Source organism: Neovison vison, chromosome 6 (assembly GCF_020171115.1).
Source record: "Neovison vison isolate M4711 chromosome 6, ASM_NN_V1, whole genome shotgun sequence".
NCBI classification, from domain to species: domain Eukaryota; kingdom Metazoa; phylum Chordata; class Mammalia; order Carnivora; family Mustelidae; genus Neogale; species Neogale vison.
In genome coordinates this window covers 106,339,699-106,361,099 of record NC_058096.1, presented here as the reverse complement: position 1 = coordinate 106,361,099, position 21,401 = coordinate 106,339,699, and the positions used below count along the sequence as shown (strand labels likewise).

The following is a 21,401-nucleotide window of genomic DNA, read 5'->3' as shown; positions in this document are numbered from 1 at the left end:
GGTAGAAAGAAGGCTAAAAATCTCTGTGGGATCTCTTTTATAAGAGCCCTAATCCCATTCATTAAGGCTCTGCCTTCATGACTAATGACCTCCCAGAATTCCTATTTCCTAATACCATCACATCAGGGGCTAGGATTTCAATATATGAATTTGGAGGGAGGGGCACACAAACATTCAGGTCATACTGGGCATTTATTTCTTATCTCTCATTACTTTCTTTTCATAACTGGGTATCATTATATTATGGGTACAGTATCCTTTCAAGTATCTGAGATTACTAATTAGAAAATACAAAAAAGTTCTTTTCTGGTTTTTTGATTGTTTCTGTTTCTACATTGGTAGTTCTGTTTATTTGCCTCAATCATTCTCTTTGATGCTTCGGTTTTATTAATTTCAGAAGGCCTTTGGTTGCTTTTCCATATTTATGAACGGAAGTTTATATTATTAATGTAATTGTCTGGCTTGCGTTTCCTTTGCATTTGGGTAGGGCTGTTTTTAACCAAAGTCCTTGTACTTGAATGGGAGGGGAGTAAGACCACAGTGGGGATGAGGGTCCTCTGAACAGATTTCCCTTTAGGATGCTTGGCTAGGTAGCAGGCAGGGCTTTATTTATCATAACAAAGAGGATATTTTCCTGGAGGCAGAGTGAGTGTCTTAATCAATTCTCTTCTAGAAAGACCTGTTTTACATATTCTTCTGAGTCTTTTGTGAGGTCTTAAGTTTCTTCAAGCTCCACTCTGCTTTCTCCCCAGTTTTAAAACTCATAATCTAGGCTCTCAGGCAATTATAATTTGTCAAGGAAGGTGCTCTCAAGGTTGCAGAACAACCAGCTGCTCTCTATTCACAACCTCCAAACAAGGCCAAGGTTGACCTATATAATGGACATAACCTAGAAGCTGGTTAGAAAGCAGAACTTGGGACATTACCCCAGAATTTTTGAGTCAGAATTGGTATATTAAGATTCTCAGGTGATTGGTGAGGACACTCGATGATGAGATATATTGTTATACATGACACTAGTTAATTACTTTGCCTGTCCTGCTCTCTGACTTCATCTCCTTCAAGACTGAGACTGTCCTGGAGTCAGAGGAAGAAGCTCTTAAGGTTTTCTCCCCCTCTATATTCAGGATTATTAGGAAGAGGAATTCACTCATATCTGCAACCCCAAAAAGATCTCATTCTTTTCTAGTGACATTATCTATTTTTGCTTCCTGCACAGAATATCCTAGTTTTTTCATTTTCAAATATTTAATGTATATTCTAGAAATGAATGTTATTTAAGGAAAGTTGTGGCTGAGTATTTTTGTGAAAGAGGTGCAGTCCGTTAGACTACCTAGGAGAATTTTATGCAAATACTTCAAACAATTGCGTTTTATCTTATATCATGATGTACAGTAGACAAGCCCAGCAATGTAGTTTGTTCATCTATTTACTCATTCACAGTGGATTTTCAGGCTTATGGAGACTTTATTATTGGTCGTTAACATCCCTGCTTCTTATCCCATTAAAAAAAGGGTGGTGGCAGGAATGGAATTTGAAATACGGAAGCTATATAGGAAGGGGGTGCCTGGGTAGCTCAGTCCCTTGGGCATCTGACTTTTGGTTTTGGCTCAACCATGATCTTGGGGTGTTGAGATCAAGCTTTGTGTTAGGCTCTGCACTCAGTGCAGAGTCTGCTTGAGGTTCTTTCCCCCCCACCTGCTCCTTCCCCTTTGCTTCTGCCCCTGCTTGTACTTTCTCTCTCTCAAATAAATAAATAAAATCTTAAAAAACAAACAAACAAACAAACAACCCCCCCCCCAAAAATCCGGAAGCTATATAGGAAGGAATATTTGAATGTAGAGAAAAGCCACCACATTCTGTGAGCAACCTGGCAGAGAATTTGGTTGATTAGAGGCAGTGGGTGCCCTATAATTGGTTGCTTCTGATAGAGCTGGATGCATGGGATGTGCAAAGGGATTTCTTCATTGTTAAAGAACTCAATGAAGTCATTGATCGTGTTTCTTACTACTATAAAGAGGAAATGTCCTTAAACTGTTGGCTATTCTCTGAATCAGTAGAGCTGATTCTTAAAGTTTCAGCCTTCTAGAATTCTAGATTTTTTAAAATTAAGAAATAACCCAAGAGCTTTTGGGTTTTTAAAATAAATCTTTAAAAATTTGATATAAATTATAGAAAAATTTAAGTTTCTATCTAAAAATCTAAGTTTCTGTCATTAAGCTGCAAAGATTGTCAATACATGAAGAGTTGTGTTTCATCCAGATCTCTACCCATATTCCCTTCCTCCATTATCTTGAAGTAGATATCATTATCACTTCATCTGTGTTTCAGTATGCATTTCTTTTTCAATTAAAACAAATTTTTCTTAATTAAAAAAATTTTTTTTTCTTTTTTAGAGAAAGAGACTGGGGAAGGACAGAGGGTGAGAGAGAAAGAGAGAGAGAATCTTAAGCATGCTCTATCTTGGAACCCAGTTTGGACATCCTGAGATCATTACCTGAGCTGAAATCAAGAGTTAGATGCTTAACTGATTGAGCCAACCAGGAACCCCTCAGTATGCATTTCTAAAAGACTCTTTAAAACATAATACCACCATCACATCATATCATATCACATCACAAAACATCCTGAAATATACCTTAATATCACCAAATAATTTAGTCATTTTTTGGTCTTTCTCAAAATATCTTTTTTTCTTTTAACTTTGAATTAGAATCCAAAAAAGGAGGTAGAGTGGGTATATTGCCATTTGTTGCTCTATAGATTCTCCCTCCTTCTCTCATCTAAGAGCTTTTCATGTTCTACATGCACTGCTGTTTGCTGGCTTTCCTGTACAACACTAGCACATCTGGCTCTCTCATTGATTTGGACAGGGAATTACCATTATCATCAAGAGAGTACTAGTGTGACGGCCTCTAGTCCATTTATTCATCTATTTAAAATTTTAATTCCAGGATATTTAACATACAGTGTTATATTTCATTATTTTCAGGTGTACAATATAGTAATTCAACAATTCCATACTTTATCAGGACTCATCAGGATAAGTGTACTCTTAATCTCCTTGACATATTTTACCCCTCCACCCACCTCCCCTCTGGGGATTATTCTTATATTAAGGGTCTGTTTTTTGGGTTGTCTCTTTTTTTTTTCTTCATTTGTTTTGTTTCTTAAATTCCACATATGAGTGAAATCACATGGTATTTAACTTTATACCCTCTAAGTCCATTTGTTGATGCAAATGGCAAGATTTCTTTCTTTTTTAAGGCTGAGTAATATTCTGCTGAATATATATATCACCTCCTCTTTATTCATTTATCTGTTGATGGATGCTTGGGTTGCTTCTATAATTTGGCTTTTGTAAATAATGTAAATGTAAGTAACATAAATAATGCTGCAATAAACATAGGCATGCATATATCTTTTCAAGTTAGTGTTTTCATATACTTTGGGTAAATAGTAGTGGATTTACTAGGTTACATGGTAATTCTATTTTTAATCTACTAAGGAACCTCCATACTGTTTTCCACAGTGGCTGCACCAGTTTTCATTTCCACCAGCAGTGCCTAATGGTTCCTTTTTCTCCACATCCTCACCAACACTTGTTGTTTCTTGTGTTTTTGATGTTAGCCATTGTTACAGGTGTGAGGTGATATCTCATTGTGGTTTTGATTTGCATTTCCCTGATGATAAGTGATATTGAGTATCTTTTCATATGTCTGTGTGCCATCTGTATGTCTTCTTTGGAGGAATTTCTGTTCATGTGTTCTGCCTATTTTAAAATTGGATTATTTGTGGGGTTTTTTTGGTGTTAAGGTGTGTAAGTTCTTTATATATTTGGGGTATTAACCACTTACTGGCTGTATCATTTGCAGATATCTCCTCCCACTCTGTAGGTTGTCTTTTAGTTTTGTTGATAGTTTCTTTTGCTGTGCAAAAGTTTTTTTATTTTGATGTAGTCCCAATAATTTAGTTTTGCTTTTGTTTCCCTTGCTTCAGGACACATTTCTAGAAAAAGGTTTCTATGGCCAATGTGAAAGAAACTGCCTATGTTTTCTTCTAGGAATTTCACGGGTTCAGGTCTCACATTTAGGTCTTTCATCCATTTTGAGTTTACTTTTGTGTATGGCATAAGACAGTGTTCCAGTTTCATTCTTGTGCATGTAGCTGTCCAGTTTTCCCAGCACCATTTTTTGAAGAGACTTTTTTCCTCATTGTATATTCTTGCCTCCTTTGTCATAGATTAATTGACTATATAATTGTGGGTTTATTTCTGGACTCTATTCTGTTCTGTTGATCTATGTGTCTATTTCTGTGGCAGTACCATACTGATTTGATTACTATAGCTTTGTAGTTTATCTTGAAATATGGGATTGTGATATCTCTAGCTCTGTTCTTCTTTCTCAAGATTTCTCTAACTATTCAGGGTGTTTTGCAGTTCCATACAAAGTTTAGGGTTATTTGTACTAGTTCTGTGAAAAATGTTATTGGTATTTTGATAGAGACTGCATTAAATGCATGGATTGTTTTGGGTAGTATGGTCATTTTAACAATACTGGTTCTTCCAATTCATGAGCATGGAATATCTTCCCATTTGTTTGTGTCACATTCATTTTCTTTCATCAGTGTTTTATAGTTTTCAGAGTATAGGCTTTCACCTTCTTGGTTAAGTCTGTTCCTAGGCACTTAATTATTTATGGTGCATTTGTAAATGGGATTATTTTCTTAATTTCTTCTTGTTCTACTTCATTATTAGTGTGTAAAAATTCAACAGATTTTGTGTATTGATTTTGTATCCTATAGCTTTATTGAATTCATTGATCAGTTCTAGTAGTTTTTTGGTGGTGACTTTTGGGTTTTCTGTATATTATATCATGGCATCTGCAAATAGTGGAAGTTTTACTTTTTCCTTATGGATTTGGATACCTTTTATTTCTTTTTCTTGTCTGATTGCTGTGGCTAGGACTTCTAGTACTGTGCTGAATAAAAGTAGTGAGAGTGGACATCCTTGCCTTGTTCCTGATCTTAGAGGAAAAGCTGTCAGGTTTCCCTAATGCATATGATGTTAGCTGTGGATTTTTCATATATGGCCTTATTATGTTGAGATGTGTTCCTTCTAAAATCACTTTGCTAAGAGTTTTTATCATGAATGGATGTTGTACTTTGTTAAATGCTTTTTCTACATTTATTGAAGTGGTCATATGGTTTTAATATTATCTCTTATTAATGTGATGTATCATGTTGATTAATTTGGGAATATTGAATCATGCTTGCATCCCATGAATAAATCCCATTTGACCATGGTGAATGATTTTTTTAATATATTGTTGGATTTAGTTTGCTAGTATTTTGTTGAGGAATTTTATATCTCTGTTCATTGGAAATATTGGCCTGGAGTTCTCTTTTGTTATAGAATCTTTATCTGGTTTTTGTATCAGGGTAATGCTGACCTCATAGAATGAATTTGGAAGTTTCCTTCCTCCTCAAATTTTTGGAATAGCTATTAACTCTTGAAATATTTTGTAGATTTGACCTGCGAAACTGTCTGGTCCTGGACTCTTGTTTGGTTTTTTGATTCTGATGCAATTTAATTGTTGGCAATCAGTCTGCTCAAATTTTCTATTTCTTCCTGATTCAACTGTGGGAGGTTATATGTTTCTAGGAATTTATCCACTTCCTTTAGATTGTCCAATTTTTGGACATATAATTTTTTACAAGACTCTCTTATAATTCTTTGTATTTCTGTGGTGTTGGTTCTTATTTCTCCTTTTTCATTTCTTATTTTATTTGAGTCCTCTCTTTCTTCTGTTTTTTCTTTTTTGATGAACCTGGCTAAAGGTGATCAATTTGGTTGAATTTTTTTTTTTTAAGATTTATTTATTTATTTCAGAGGGAGAGTGAAAGCAGGTACAGGAGGGGAAGGGGCAGAGGGAGAGAGAGTCTTTTTTAAGCAGACTCCAATGTTGAGCGCAGAGTGCAACATGAGGCTTGATCTCACAACCCTGAGATCATGACTGGAGCTGAAACCAAGTTGGAAGCTCAACCATCTGTGCCATGCAGGTGCCCCTGTTGTTCTTTTCAAAGAAACAACTACTGGTTTCATTGATTTGTTCTTTTTTGTTTGTTTGTTTGTTTGTTTCTATTTCATTTATTTCTGCTCTAATCTTTATTATCTCCTTTTTCTCTGTAGATTTTGGGTTTTCTTTCTTTTTTTTTTTTTAAAGATTTTATTTATTTATCTGACAGAGAGATCACAAGTAGGCAGAGAGACAGACAGAGAGAGATGAGGAGAAGCAGACTCCCTGCTGAGTAGAGAGCCCGATATGGGACTCCATCCCAGGCCCCTGGGATCATGACCTGAGCCGAAGGCAGAGGCTTAACCCACTGAGCCACCCAGGCGCCCCTAGATTTTGGGTTTTGTTTGTTCATTTTCTAGCTCCTTTAGGTGAAAGGTTTTGTTGTTTGAGATTTTTCTTGCTTCTTGAGTTAGGCCTATATTGCTATAAACTTTCCTCTTAGAACCACTTTTGCTGCATCCCAAAATTTTTGGACCATTGTATTTTCATTTTCATTTGTTTCCATGTATTTTTCGATTTCCTGTTTGATTTCTTGGTTGACCCATTCATTGTTTGGTAGCATGTTATTTAACCTCCATGTATTTGAGCCTTTTCTTTTTCCAGATCCTTCTTGTAGTTGATTTTTAGTTTTATAGCTTCTTGGTCAGAAAATGTGTGTAGTATGACTTCAGTCTTTTTGAATTTGTTGAGACTTGTTTTGTGGCCTATGTGTGATCAGTTCTGGGAAAGGTACCATGTACATTTGAAAAGAATGTGAATTCAGCTGTTTTAGGGTGGAATGTCCTGAATTTATCTGTTAAATTCATCTGGTCCTATATGTCATTCAAAACTACTGTTATGATCTATCCATTGATGCAAATGGGTAATTAAAATCCCCTATTATTATATTCATATCGATCTTTTCTTTTATGTTTGTTATTAGCTGCTTTATGTATTTGGGTGTTCCCATGTTGAGTGTGTAAATATTTGTAATAGTCATGTCTTCTTGTTGGATTATTTCCTTTATGATTATATAGTGTCCTTCTTTGTTTCTTATTATAGTCTTTGTTTTAAAGTCTATTTTGTCTGATATAAGTATTGGTATCCCAGTAGCAATTTCTTTTCAATTCTATTTGAATGATAAATACTTTTCCATCTCTTCACTTTTCAATCTACATGTGTCATTCATTAGGTATGAAAAAGTCTTTTATAGGCAGCATAGATGGGTCTTGCTTTTTTTATCCATTCAGTCACCTTTTGTCTTTTGATTGGAGCATTTAGTCTATTTATGTTCAAAATAATTATTGATAGATGATATGAATTTGCCCCCCCAGTTTGCTGGCTTTCTTTAGTGATATATGTGGATTCTTTTATCTTTATTTATGGTTTTTGATTTGTGGTTACTGTTAGGTTTGCATATAACATCTTCTGCATATAACAGTCTATATTAAGTTGATGGTCACTTAAATTTGAATCCATTCTTTCCTCCTCCCCTTCCCCTAGGTTTTAGGTATAAGGTGTCATACTTTATATTCTTGTATTTTGTGAATCCCTTGATGGATTTTTTATAGATACACTAAATTTTACTGCTTTTATGCTTCCTACTTATCTTATTCCTTCTTAGAATCTTTCCTTTCCATTCAAAGGGTCCCCTTTAACAAATCTTATAGGGCTGGTTTAGTGGTGATGGATTCCTTTGACTTTTGTTCATCTGGGAAACTCTTTATCTTTCCTTTTGTTTTGAATGATAGCCTTTCTGGATAAAGTGCTCTTGGATGCAGGTGTTTTTCTTTCAGCACTTCGAATATATCATGCCATTCCTTTCTGGCCTGCTGTTTCTGCTGAAAAATCGGTTGATAATCTTATGGGGTTTTCCTTGTATCTAACTGTTTTCTTTTCTCTTGCTGCTCTTAAAATTGTCTCCTTATCACTATGTTTTGCTATTTTAATTACTATATGTCTGGATATGGATTTCCTTGAGTTGATTTTGTTGGGGGCTCTCTGTGCCTATTAGATCTGGATTTCTGTTTTCTTCCCCAGATTTGGGGAGTTTTCAACTATTATTTCTTCAAATAAATTTTCTGTCCCCTTTTCTCTGTCTTCTTCTGGGATCCCTGTAATGCAGATGTTATGCTTGGTGATGTTGTCAAGTTCCTTAAGTCTGTTTTTATTTAAATTCTTTTCCTTCTCACCTGTCCAGCCTGATTACTTCACATTTCTGTCCTCCAGGTGGCTGATCTGTTCTTCTGCTTCCTCTGATCTATTATTTATTCCATTCTGTGTATTTTTAATTTAAAGTATTGAATTTTCATTTTTCTTTGGTTCTTTTTAATGTTTTCTGTCTCTTTGTTAAGGATCTCACTGAGATCCTCCATTCTTAAGTCCAGTGAGTAACTTTAAAACCACTACTTTAAATTCTCTGTCAGATTAATGTGGGTGTTGTCTAGTTGTATCTGTGAGACAAAGTGACATTAGGATCCTCCTACTCCAGCATCCTCTGCATCTTTTCTAGTCCATTTTAAAGAAGGTCCTTTATTTTCCTATAGAGAAAATGGGAAGCAAGTTTCTACTCTTGATGAGGCATGAAAGAATATAGCACAAGTTGAGGTAAGGTAAAGTTTCCAGGTTTGAGGAGAGAGGGGAGACATGATAAAGATTCTGAGATATTCCAGAGATCAAACTAAATTGTCCCCTATGTGTTCCATTCTTAATTTTGGATTATCTCATAATCTCTTCCAAACTCTAAAAATTACCTACTGAATTTGTACATCTATGGTCCCAAGGACTTGAAGTTTTTATACAGAATTAGAGTCATAGAATGTTAAAGTTGGAAGAAGTACTTGAGAAGAACTTATGTCAGCCAGCCATTTTACGGATGAAGATGCCAAGAGAATGCTGTAAGACTAAAAGCATTATGAATTCTTTACTTCTGAATTAGAATAATATTTTTTTAAAAATGGGTTAATCGTTCTTAAATAAAATCTTAAAAAAAAAAAAACATGGGGCACCTGGATGGCTCAGTTGTTAAGTGTCTGCCTTTGGCTCAGGTCATGATGCCAGGGTACTGGGATCAAGTCCCATTGGCTCCCTGCTTCCACTCCTCCTGCTTGTGTTCCCTCTTTTGCTATGTCTCTCTCTGTCAAATCCCTGTCTGTCAAATAAATAAATAAAATCTTAAAAAAAATAAATAAATAGGTTAATCATTCTACCTCCTGTATTAGGAACAGCTTTGAGGACTGCCATTTGAAAGAGAATTCCTAAAACTATGAAAGATCACAGAGTAACTGTTAACAGATGTAAATGGTACTAAAAAGTAGTTTGATTTTCTCCAATAAGAAGCCCCATAAACAGTATGCCAGTGAGCAGTCATATGCTTGGAATTAAGCATTTGAGTTGGGGTTACCAAGTTGTCTTGGTTTTTCTGAGACTGTTCATGTTTTAGCACTGAAAGTTCTGTGTCCCAGGAAGCTGTTCAGTCCTGGACAAACTGGGATGGATGGTTACCCTACATTTGACTCAGTTCTTATGGCAATGAGGTAAATTTCAGTTAATTAAAATATTTTTCATACCTAGCTTACTGAAAAAGGCAAATCATCGGAAAATATTTAACATAAGAGTTTAATTAAAGAAATAAATACCACATACACCATAAAACTGCCCCAGCATTTTGGGGTCACACCACATTTATCTTTATCATGTATACTTCTGCATTTATACTTAGTCATATTTAAAATGCTGCATTTGACTCATTAAAAATTCAGTTATATTTGTTACAGAGAAGATACTGAGATTGGAAAATGAAGAAATACAGTGTTAAAACATTTTTCATACCAAGAGGTATGAATTTTGTGCATGAGCATCGGTTTCAGAGTCTGAAGACTTTGAATCTTAACTGTGCACATGGTGTATGATTTTGGGCAAGTCACGATTACTTTTTAAACATCTTTGAGGATTGGTTTCTTCATCTATAAAGTACAATTGTTATCAGCAACATGGTTATGAGAGTGGTTGTAAGGATTATATTAAATAGCATTTAGGTGGGTATCTAGCACATCATAGGACCTTAATGTTAAAAAGAACAATAGGGATTAAAATAGCCAAGTTTTGGTTAAAGAAATATGCTGTCCAGAAACCCCATTTCTTGTGCATTTTGTTTAGTTGAGGTTTTCACACTTGTGTTGAACTGGATAGAGTAGAAAGAAAATCCCAATGATCCCACAGTAGTTGATATTACTCCATGTTGTTTAAAATATTTATCTTTCTATACCAAGATAAACTATATGAATTTGATTGTATTCAAAATCATTGTCATGATTTATTATCTCTCTTCTCTGAACTGAGGTCTGTACACAGCTGTGTCAGGAAACATAGCCCTTTATGTACACAGGTATTTTCCCAGGAGATCCCACACTATTTGATCAGATGCTCTGGCTTCTGACCAGGTACATCTGACTTCATCTGCATGGAGCTAGGGAGAGATTGTTGTGAGGAGCATTTGCCCTCAGTTTGGCTGGGGAAGCCATGCAGGCATCAGCTGCTTATTTCGTAGGTCAAAGAACAGCCTGTGTTTATGTGCTATATGTATTTGCTGAGCCTTTCCCAGCTCCACCTGACTTAAGAACCTCAGACGTCCTCTGAGAACATTTTTTCTCAATGATTATTTGGTTCAAAGAAAAAAGAAAAGAAAAGAAAAACACTACTGACAGAAAAATAGACAAAATAAAACTTCCACAGGATGTAAACATATCATCTGTGAGAAAAAAATGGAAAGGGGGAAGCAGGACAGGGTTGAGCATGAACACTGGTATCAGAGAACACGGTGTTTAAAATCCAGTGTTGCTGGTGTGATATTAGGCAAGTTATTTTATTTCTAGCAACCTTTGTTTCCCCTTCTGTAAAGTGGTGATAACAATATTTATTGTATGAGTTTAAATAAAATTAAAAAAGAAATGTGCCTGACAAATAATAGACACTCAATGTATAGTGGCTGTCATTATCTAAAGTTATTTTCTTCGTTACTAACATCAGTTTGTTTTTGCCCTACTGCAGAACAGTTTTGGTCGTTTCATCATTGCTAGACACATGTTGGGAACTTGATAAGGACGGATCTTTGTTCTTAAATTTTGTAGTATTTTTCCTTTTTCACAACTTGAATTAACTAATTCCTCGGTTTTTAAAACTGAGTTACATTTTACATGTAACAAAGTATATAAATCTACTGTATAGCTCAATGAATATTTGCCTGGTTATATACTGTATAACAACCAGCAAAATCCAGGTGTGAACTATTCCTATGAAGGTTCCTTTCTGCTTCTTTCCCATTAATGTCTACAGCATTACCTCTTCACTTGTTTACCTTCCTCCCCCAAGAAAATCTCACTTTTGTCACCACTGATTAGAAAAGTTACAAATTATTTGGAAGTTGAGCGACCATCTCTAAATAACCTATGGACCAAAGAATAAATCACAAAGGAAATTAGGACATTTAAAAACTGAGTAACAACAAAACAGTATATCAAAATTTAAGTGATATATAGCTTTAGCTGTAAATACTTTTATTAGAAGAGAGGAAGGTTTAAAAATCAATGATCTGATCTTCCACTTTAAGAAGTTAAATAAAAGACTTGCAAAGAAAAGAAAGGGAAGGAAATTGTAAAAGAAAAAAGGTAAATGAAACAGAAAGCAAAAGACTAATAGAGTCCCATCTTAATTCCACAGTAATCAGACACCCTGAATGATTGCAGTCATTTAACATTTTAGACATTAGCTTTATGACCAAGGATAGTGGACTATTTTATAAATGTCCTATGTATATTTGGAAAAAAAAAATGGGTGTTCTGCAGTTGTTGGATGTCGGGTTCTTCAAAGTCAAGTCTATGTCCTTACTGGTTTTTAGTTACTAGGAGAGAAGTCTCTAACTTTGTGGATTTATCTGTTTTTCTTTTAGTTCTATCCGTTTTTTAAAAGGTTTTTAAAATTTCTTTTTGAGAGAGAGAGAGAGAGAGAGAATGAGTAGGGGAGAAGGGCAGAGAGAAACAGATTCCCTGCTGAGAAGGGCACCCAATGTGGAACTCGATCCCAGGACTCTAGGATCATGACCTGAGCTGAAAGCAGAAGCTTAGCTGACTGAGCCACCCAAGCACCCTTGTTCTATTAGTTTTTGTTTTTGTTTTTGTTTTTGTTTTAAATTTATTTATTTTCAGAAAAACAGTATTCATTATTTTTTCACCACACCCAGTGCTCCATGCAATCCGTGCCCTCTATAATACCCACCACCTGGTACCCCAACCTCCCACCCCCCCACCACTTCCAACCCCTCAGATTGTTTTTCAGAGTCCATAGTCTCTCGTGGTTCACCTCCCTTTCCAATTTACCCCAACTTCACTTATTTGTGGAGAATAACAAATAGCATGGAGGACAAGGGGTGTTAGAGAGGAGAAGGGAGTTGGGGTAAATTGTTCTATTAGTTTTTGATGAATTCATTTTGAAACAATGTTGCTGCATATGTAGATCTTTAGGATTGTTATATGTTCTTGATGAACTGACTTTTATCTTTGTGAATCACATGTCTCTGCCATACTTCTTGGACTGAATACTACTTTTTCTAATGTTAATATAGCCACACTGGCTTTCTTATTATTAGTGATTGCAGAGTATACCTTTTACCATCCTTTTTCTTTCTATTTCAGTTCATATTTAAAGCATAATCACTGGCTCTTGTAATCAGTATTTTCATTCTAACACTATTGCCTTTTAAATGGAGAAATATAGACCATTTCCATCTAATGTGATCACTGAAATTGGTTGGGTTTAAATCTACCATCTTGCTGTTTGTACCGTTTGTGACTCATTCTTTTTTTTCTCCTTTCCTGCCATGTTAGTCTGCTCTGGCTGCCATAACAAACCCCTACACACTGGATGGCTGAAACAAAAAAAATTTGCTTTCCCACCAGGTTCCTGGATGGCACAGTTATTGATTCTTGATTTTGGCTCAGGTCCTGATTTCAGGGTCATGACATCAAGCCCTCACTTGGGCTCTACACTCAGTGGGGAGTCTGTTTGAGTTTCTCTCTCCCTCTGCCCCTCCCCACATGTGCTTGCATGCTCACTATCTCAAATAAATAAATAAATCTTTAGAAAAAAAATTATTTTCTCAGAATTCTGGAGGCTAGCAGTCTAAGATCAGGGTTGTGGCTGATTCTGTTTCTAGCGAAGGCTGTCTTCTTGGCTGCTGATGGCTGTGTTCTTCCTCTGTTTTCACATGGTAGAGCAAGAGCTCTGCTTTGGGGTACCTGGATGGCTCAGTTAGTTGGATGACTACCTTCAGCTCAGGTCATGAGCTGGAGTCCTGGGATGGAGTCCCACATCGGGCTTCCTGCTGTGCAGGGAGTCTGCTTCTCCCTCTGACTCTCCCCCTTCTCATGCTCTCTCTCTCTCATTCTCTCCCTCTCAAATAAATAAAATCTTAAAAAAAAAAAAAAAAGCTTTGCTGTCTCTTCCTCTTCTTAGAAGGACACTAATCCTGTCAAATTAGGACCCCACCCTTACACCTTATTTAATCTTTATCACCTCCTTGCAGGCCCTTTCTGTAATTACAGTCTCATTTTGAATTAGAACTTCAACATACTAATTTTGGAAGGATATGTTCAGTCTATAGCCCTTGCTCTCTTTTGAATTTTTCAGATATTTTCAGCATTCCACTTAATTTCCTCTATTGGATTTTAAGCAATTGTTTCTATAGTGTTATAGTATGTAATACTATATATCATGTATTTAATATATACATATATATTTTGCATATATAATGTATTTAATATTTATTGTTTTCACCTTTTTAAAAAAGATTTTATTTATTCATCTGACACCGAGAGAGTGAGCCTAAGCAGGGGGAGCAGTAGGCAGAGAAGGAGAATCAGGCTCTCCACTGAGCAGGGAACTGTATGCAGGGTTCAATCCCAGGAACCTGGGGTCCTGAGCCGAAGGCAGATGCTTAACCAACTGAGCCACCCAGACCCCCTGTTTTCACTTTTAAGAGTCAGTAGTCTTTTTGTGAAATGAAAAACACAGTTGATAATATTTATCCATATATGCAATGTTTATGGTACTCTTCATTCTTTTTGCAGATTCAGGTTACTGTGTAGCATTATTTCCTTTCATGGATGGACATTCCTTAGCCTATTACCAGAATAAGCAACCACCACTTCAAATGAAAGCCTCTTCTAGTAGTAGTTGCTGCCTATGGCAACAACTCTTGACTCTTAACCCTCTCTGGAATTTGTTTATTTAGCTTTCTTTATTTTCAGTGTTCCCTAATGTCTTTTAAGGACAAATATGTTTTTTTTTTAAGATTTTATTTATTTATTTGACACACAGAGAAAGAGAGATCACAAGTAGGCAGACAGGCAGGCAGAGAGAGAGGGAGAAGCAGGCTCCCTGTTGAGCAGAGAGCCTGATGTGGGCCTCAATCTCAGGACCCTAATATCATGACTTGAGCTGAAGGCAGAGTCTTAACCCACTGAGCCACCCAGGTACCCCAAATATGGGTTCTTAACTTAACCAGTTTGTTGTTGTTGTTGCTGCACCAGCTGCTTTATGGGCACCTTAATCTCACACTGCATCTCATTTGATGTCAGCAAACCTCAGTGTCACTATCAGTGTTTTGGGCAATAAAGAAAACTTAACTGAGCTGAAGAGGAGTCAGCATTCATTGTGCAGCCTGGCCAGCTACCCTGAAGGTTTTTTTTTTTTTTCTTATTCAAATTCAGTTAGTTAACATGCAGTATAAAATTAGTTTCAGATGTACAATATAATGATTCCACACTTTCAACCATCAGTGCTCATCACAAGTGCACTCCTTAATCCTTATCATCTATTTCTCACATACCCCCCCACCCCTTCCCTTCTGATAACCATCAGTTTGTTCTCTGTAGTTGAGTCAGTTTCCTGGTTTGCATCTCTCTCTTTTTTTCCCTTTACTCCTTTGTTTTGTTTTCTTAAATTCCACATATGAGTAAAATCACATGGTATTTGTCTTTCTCTGACTGAGTTATTTCACTTACATAATACTCTCTAATAGTTTTTTTTTTTTTTTCAATGTAAGAATAAAAGTCTTCCTAATCAGCACCGAATCTCCTTTTCAGGTTGTTAATTTTTCTTTCCCTTTCATGCTTCTCACTTTATTCAGCCTAGAGAACATCCTTTAATATTTCTTAAAGTGAATGCCTACTGGTGATAAATTCTCTCAGCTTAATTGTCTGGAAACACCTTTATTTCACCTTAATTTTTAAAAAATATTTTATTTATTTATTTGACACAGAGAGAGAGAATGAGAGAGAGCACAAGCAAGGGGACCAGAGAAGGGAAAAGCAGACTCCCTGCTGAGCAGGGAGCCCAATGTGGGGCTTAATTCCAAGACTCTGGGATCATGACCTGAGCCAAAGACAGTTGCTTAACCAACTGAGACACCCAGGCACTCCTCACCTTAATTTTTTAAAATAAATTTTCATTTGGTATATAATGCTAAAAGGGTCCCTTTTTTCAGGTTACTCCTTGAAAGATAACATTCCATTGGATTGTAGCTCCCATAGTTTCTATTAAAAAGTCAGTGATTGTTTTTTGTTTAAACATTAATCTTCTGGAGGTAATGTGTCTTTTTTCCCATTGGGTTTTTTTTTTTTTTTTAGGTTTTATTTATTTATTTGACAGACAAAAATCACAAGCAGGCAGAGAGGCAGGCAGAGAGAGAGGAGGAAGCAGGCTCCCTGACGAGCAGAGAGCCCGACGTGGGGCTCGATCCCAACACCTTGAGGTCATCACCAGAGCCGAAGGCAGAGACTTTAGCCCACTGAGCCACCCAGGTGCCCCCCATTGGTTGCTTTTAAAGGTTTCTCGTTATCTTTAATTTTGAACCACTTGGCTCTGATATGTCTGGATGAAGCTTTCTTTGTATTTATCCTGCTTGGTATTAAAAGAGCTGATTGAATCTGTGAATTGATGTCTTTGATCAGATATGGAAATTTCTTCATTGTTACTTTTTAAAATATTGTTTCTGTAACATGCTCTCTCTCCTCTCCTTCTGGGACTCTGTTCATGGCCCATATCTCTTTAACATTCTATCCTTTCTATTTCTCTGTGTTTCACTTTGAATATTTTCAAGTCGTATGTTTTCAGTTTCACCTATCTTGTCTTCTGCTATGTTCAGTCTGCTGTTAAATCCACTGAGTTCTTAATTTCAGATATTGGTGTTTTGTAATTCTAGGAGGCTCATTGATTCTTTATTATAGTTTCTAATTCTCTGCTGAAATAATGTATCTTTTGATCTATTTTGACTACCCTTTCCTCTTTTTTTTTAACATATTGATCATAATTACATTAAAGTTTTTTCTGCCAAAAACCAGGATTATCTTTGAGTTATTGACTATTTTTGACTTTGAGTTATTGACTATTTCATATCTTATTTATTGTTTTCTTCTTGCTTTTTTGCATTTCTAATAATTTTTTATTTTATGCTGGATATTGTAGATTATACATTATAGAGGCTTATTTGCTTACAAAAAGTATTGAGTTTGATCTGGTGGGAAGTTAAATTACTAGTAGATCACCTTGATCTTTTTGAAGACTGCTTTTTAGGTTTTCTTAGGGCAAGTCTATTTCTGCTTGGTCCTTATTCCTAGAGTATAGCCTTAGTCCTGTGGCAATTCCTATGATGTTTCATTTATCCTAGAGTATTGCCTTTCTAGAGTTTCATCTGAAGGCCCAGGGTGCTCATCAAAGTCTGTCTGTTCTGGGTAGGTCCAATGCCTACTATCTTTCTTTCCCCAGAACTACACAAACTTTATAATTTTTTATCAGTTTTCACATGTGTAGTTGCTGTTCTCTGTCAGCCTTCTGGAGTCCTGCCTGAAATAGTGGGGCGTGGGCATTGGCAGTGTTAAAGGAGAACTTCCATGAAAATTTCTGGGGTTCCCTCTATGTTCCTTCTTCACAGTCACCCTCCTCAAGTTCTAGCAACTTTTGCTTCTATAATCCCCAGTCTCTGCCTCTTATACCCAGTGAGACCCCCCCGCCTTGTACTGTGGCCTGGAAAGTGTTCCCAGTGAGAGAACCTGGGTCATTGTAGAACTTTGATAATGGCTTGGTCCAATAATACCTATTTCAGATCAACTACTTGTGTTTTCTCAATGTTTGCTTAGATCTTAGATCTTCTGCCTTACCCCCATACAGGCACTCATTATGGTAAAGCTTATCTTTTGCCTAATATTAGAGAGTTATTAAACATTTACTAGAGGCCATCTACTTTTCATGTACTTGATCTCTTTTCATTGCCATGACAAGGACATATGAAATAATCATAATATTAGTATATATACAATGTATATGTACCAAGCACCAGGCATTGTTTTGAGCCTCTTATGTATTTCTTATTCATATTCATTTAATCCTCACATCAACCATATAGATAGGTACTATTTTTGTTCCTACTTAACAAATGGGGTCTCTTAGAAACTATAGAGGTTAAGTAATTCCACCTTCCACCCCCATACACACTATATAAATGGTGGAATTAATGTTTCATACCTAGGCAATCTGGCTTCAGAATTTATGCTTTTAAGGACTTCATTTTTGGTGGTATTATTTTCATTTTATGGGTGAGGAAACGGAGCTTTAGAGAGGGTGGGTGACTTCCCCAGGTCACAGTGCTATTAAGTGGCAGCTCTAGTATCTAAGCCACTAGAATCCAAAGCCTTTGCTCTTTCCTGTATATCATAGTTCCTCCCAAAGAGAGAAAGAAGAAAAATGTTTTCATTTTGGGGACATTAGTTTAAAAGAATTTTGTGAGGACTTGGAAGGGAGTAAAACAGCTTCCTTTCATTCTTGATGAGAATAATATCTTCTTGTGCATATAATTTGCTGGCTGTTCATCATTGGGCATTGGAAGGGGGTTGTAATTCCCATAAACTTGTGGTATTTCTGAACACCTCTAGAATTCAATACTAAGGAAGCATATTGATAGCTCCATGTATGTCAGTTTTGGGAGTGGAAGGATGGCAGAGCTCAGCCTTGCTTTCCTTTGCATAATGACACATATGATACCTACCTGACATGTGCATTTTCCTCTAAGTCTGAGCACATGTGCTCCTTGGGTGTTTTGGACACTTGCCAGCCATAAACAGAGCCTTGAGAGGGTTTGAGACAACAAATATTTCTGTTTTGTTAAGGCTGCCGCGCTGAGATGAGGAGAGGAAGTTGATTCTTTTGTCAGGGAAGTCAGACCAGGTTTTCCCTTGTGCCACATGGTGTGTTTACGCTTGAGCCCAGGGTACAAGAGGCTGTAGAATATCCTGGTCAGGGAGCTGCCCAGAACCCATGTGTCTTACCTGGTCTCTGATACCGATCATCCTTTTTTGCAGTGTGGAGGCTGCCAGCATCGGATTCATCATTGTTATCGACCGGCGACGGGACAAGTGGAGCTCCATAAAAGCATCATTGACACGAATAGCTGTAAATATTCACTTTTGTGCTGTTATTATAAGAAGTAATTTAAATTGTCTGTTCAACTATTTCCTATCAAAGTCACAGGGAAAAGGCAATTGTTTTATGCCAAATTTTAGGAAGGTCTTTGTAGCAGACGCTGTTGTGTCACATCCATGTTCCCTCTGCCACCTGCCTGTCATGACAGACAATTCCTGAGCCTGTCAAAATCTTCCTGAATCTACCTTATTGACCTCTTTTGTCACTGAATGGGGGGCGAATAGGGAGTGCTGGGAAGTTAATGCCCCAGAAGTGACAAACGACTGAGTTATGGGAGTTGATGGATATGGGAGTTGATGGATAAATGCCCCAGCCTCCACACCCCTCAGAATTCTGAGATATGTACTACACAGTATCTCAGAGAGCCCCAACCCTTCTTACCCCCAGCAGTGCCCCGTCTTATTACACCGGCTTTCTTGTTATCACTTTCTCACTCTCCCCCACTCCTCTGTGTTTTTTGGGATCACTTCCTCAATAAACTATACCCAAATCCTTGTCTTAGATTTTCTTTGGTGAGGGCGGTGACCCAGTATAAGCCAGCCTTCATTTTGGTATTCAAATTAGTTTTCCACATACTGAAAGATCCTGGAAAAAACAGACAAAATATAATATGTGCTTGCTTTTGGCATGAGATTGTACAACCTTGGATGAATTTCCTTTTCCATCTATTTAGTCTGATTTTGATCCCTGTTTGTTGCCTTTCAGCAAGTAGATGTATCCTCTCTCTCTGTGGGGACAGGGAACTCAACCACATGTGCATGGAGAGACACCTCAGGGCAGCCATGCCAGCATTTCCACCAAAGCACAGGCTTCCTAGGGCAGTTGAGAAGGCTGAAGAGGATGGGCTATGGTAGGGTGATGTGTGTGTGGAGGCTGGGGTGGGAGAGGGACTTTAGAAGCCTCATTCATGCCTACTTACGAAGGTAGTCACACATGCAAACGTGCACATATATGGAGTCTCAGACCTAGAGCCTCAACCAGAAACACAAATAGTGTCTCAGTCTATTTGTGCTACCATGATGTAACAAAATGCAAGCTGCTTCTGTTTAGGAGCTTGCATTTCAAACTTTGGGGGAAAGGAAGACTCCCTTCCCCTTGTGTATGGATTGTTTTGTTCCTTTGGTTTAGTTTTGGCTAAAATTTTTGGGAAAATTTTAGTTTTTGGGAAAAATACAATGGTGGTAGATGGCCTAAGGCTTTAGACCCTTGACAGTGCCCATGAATATTTTAGAGGACTGGCCTCAAGAGAGTTCTGGTTTTCCAGGATCTCTTGACAATACTTGAATAATCTAATACTTGAGTCTAATTTGTTCAAGAATTACATTATCTTTGTGAGTAAAAGACACTGAAGCACAGGGATCCCAAAACCTGGCTTCCAATCAGAATCTCTTCAGGTGCTTGCGAAAATAGATATGTGAACTTCATCCCTATTCTAGTGAATCAGAATATTCCAAGCTAAAGACCAGATTACTTTTTAATACTTTTTTAAAGATTTTATTTATTTATTTGACATACAGAGATTACAAATAGGCAGAGAGGCAGGCAGAGAGAGAGAGAGGAGGAAGCAGGCTCCCTACTGAGGAGAGAGCCCGATGAAGACCAGATTACTTTTTAACAAGCACTTTAGGAGGTTGCTTTTTGGGAACCACTGGAAGGAGAGAAAGCCATGAGCAATGGGAGGCTTGGAGTCCCCGTTTGTGCCATTAAGTTGTTATATGAATCTGATTTATCTCATTTCTCAGGAACTTGCCTCCAGAGGAAGGCAGTGCTTCCTGAAAGCAACTTGGCAATAACATGCTTCAGGAATCATTGAAATACTAAGTCTTTGACTCAGTAATTCTTTTGGGAAACTATCCAAAGAAAGTGTTCCAAAATGTGGATTAAGATATATAAAAGTATGAAAAAGTCTAAATCATTAGCAATAAGGGATTGGTTAAGTAATTGTGCACCCATGAAAGATAATATTTCCAAAGAATTTTTAAATAATAGAAATAAAACTCATGGTATAATATTAAGGGCGAAAAGCATGTTACAAAATATTTCTACAGTGTGAATTTAACCATGATAAAGATATTTCAGTTGAGAAAATAGCCTGTAAATAATTAGATCGGAATATTAAAAATGGCTATGAGATCATGGGTAGTTTTGGTGGTTTTCTTTTTCTAATATATACTTTTATTTCCAATTTTTTCTGTAAGAAGTATGAAATACTTTTATGATCAGAGAATTTTTTTTTGTTTTTTGATTTGTTTTGATTTTTATGGAGAGGTTTGGTTTTTTCTAATAGTATGTTTTTCAGCTCTGAAATCCTGTGACATATATACTCTAATTCTTTGGCATCTGTGTTGTCTCCTTAAACTTTCCCGTCTGTGATCTTGGGCAAGAGGAGACTAATGGATGTGACATTTGCCCTGAAACTTTCCATGATCTTTCCAGGTAGCATTTCCAGGAAACTTGCAGCTCATATTCATCCTTCGTCCATCTTGCTTTATCCAGAGGACATTCACTGACATTGGCATTAAATATTATCGAGAAGAATTTAAAATGAAAGTGCCGGTAAGCATGACTTTTCATCTTGTCTGCATTTGGTCAGGGCCTGTGGAGAAGATGGCATTTGAGCTGAGTTTGTAAGGGAGGTAGGACTCTATAGGCAGAGAGAGGAGAGGCATTCTGTATAGAGTGAAGAGCACGTGTAAGGACATGGAGACGGGAAGGACATACTTTACGTGAGGTCCACGGGGAGGCCCCATTCTTGTTGGACTATATATAGGACAATTGTTTGGAAGAAAAAAAGTAGAAAACATGGAATAGGTT

General features: G+C 36.9%; 1 protein-coding gene across 3 annotated transcripts in view; it reads left to right on the top strand.

Moving 5' to 3' along the window:
• The window catches only part of MCF2L2 (MCF.2 cell line derived transforming sequence-like 2), a 249,011-nt gene that overhangs the window by 66,387 nt on the left and 161,223 nt on the right, over positions 1-21,401 (top strand). For all 3 annotated transcript variants that reach the window (XM_044251864.1, XM_044251866.1, XM_044251865.1), the window contains 2 exons: positions 18,467-18,557; positions 21,024-21,143. In XM_044251864.1, coding sequence (XP_044107799.1) covers positions 18,467-18,557; positions 21,024-21,143 — 211 coding nt within the window. The remainder of the gene's footprint in view (positions 1-18,466; positions 18,558-21,023; positions 21,144-21,401) is intronic.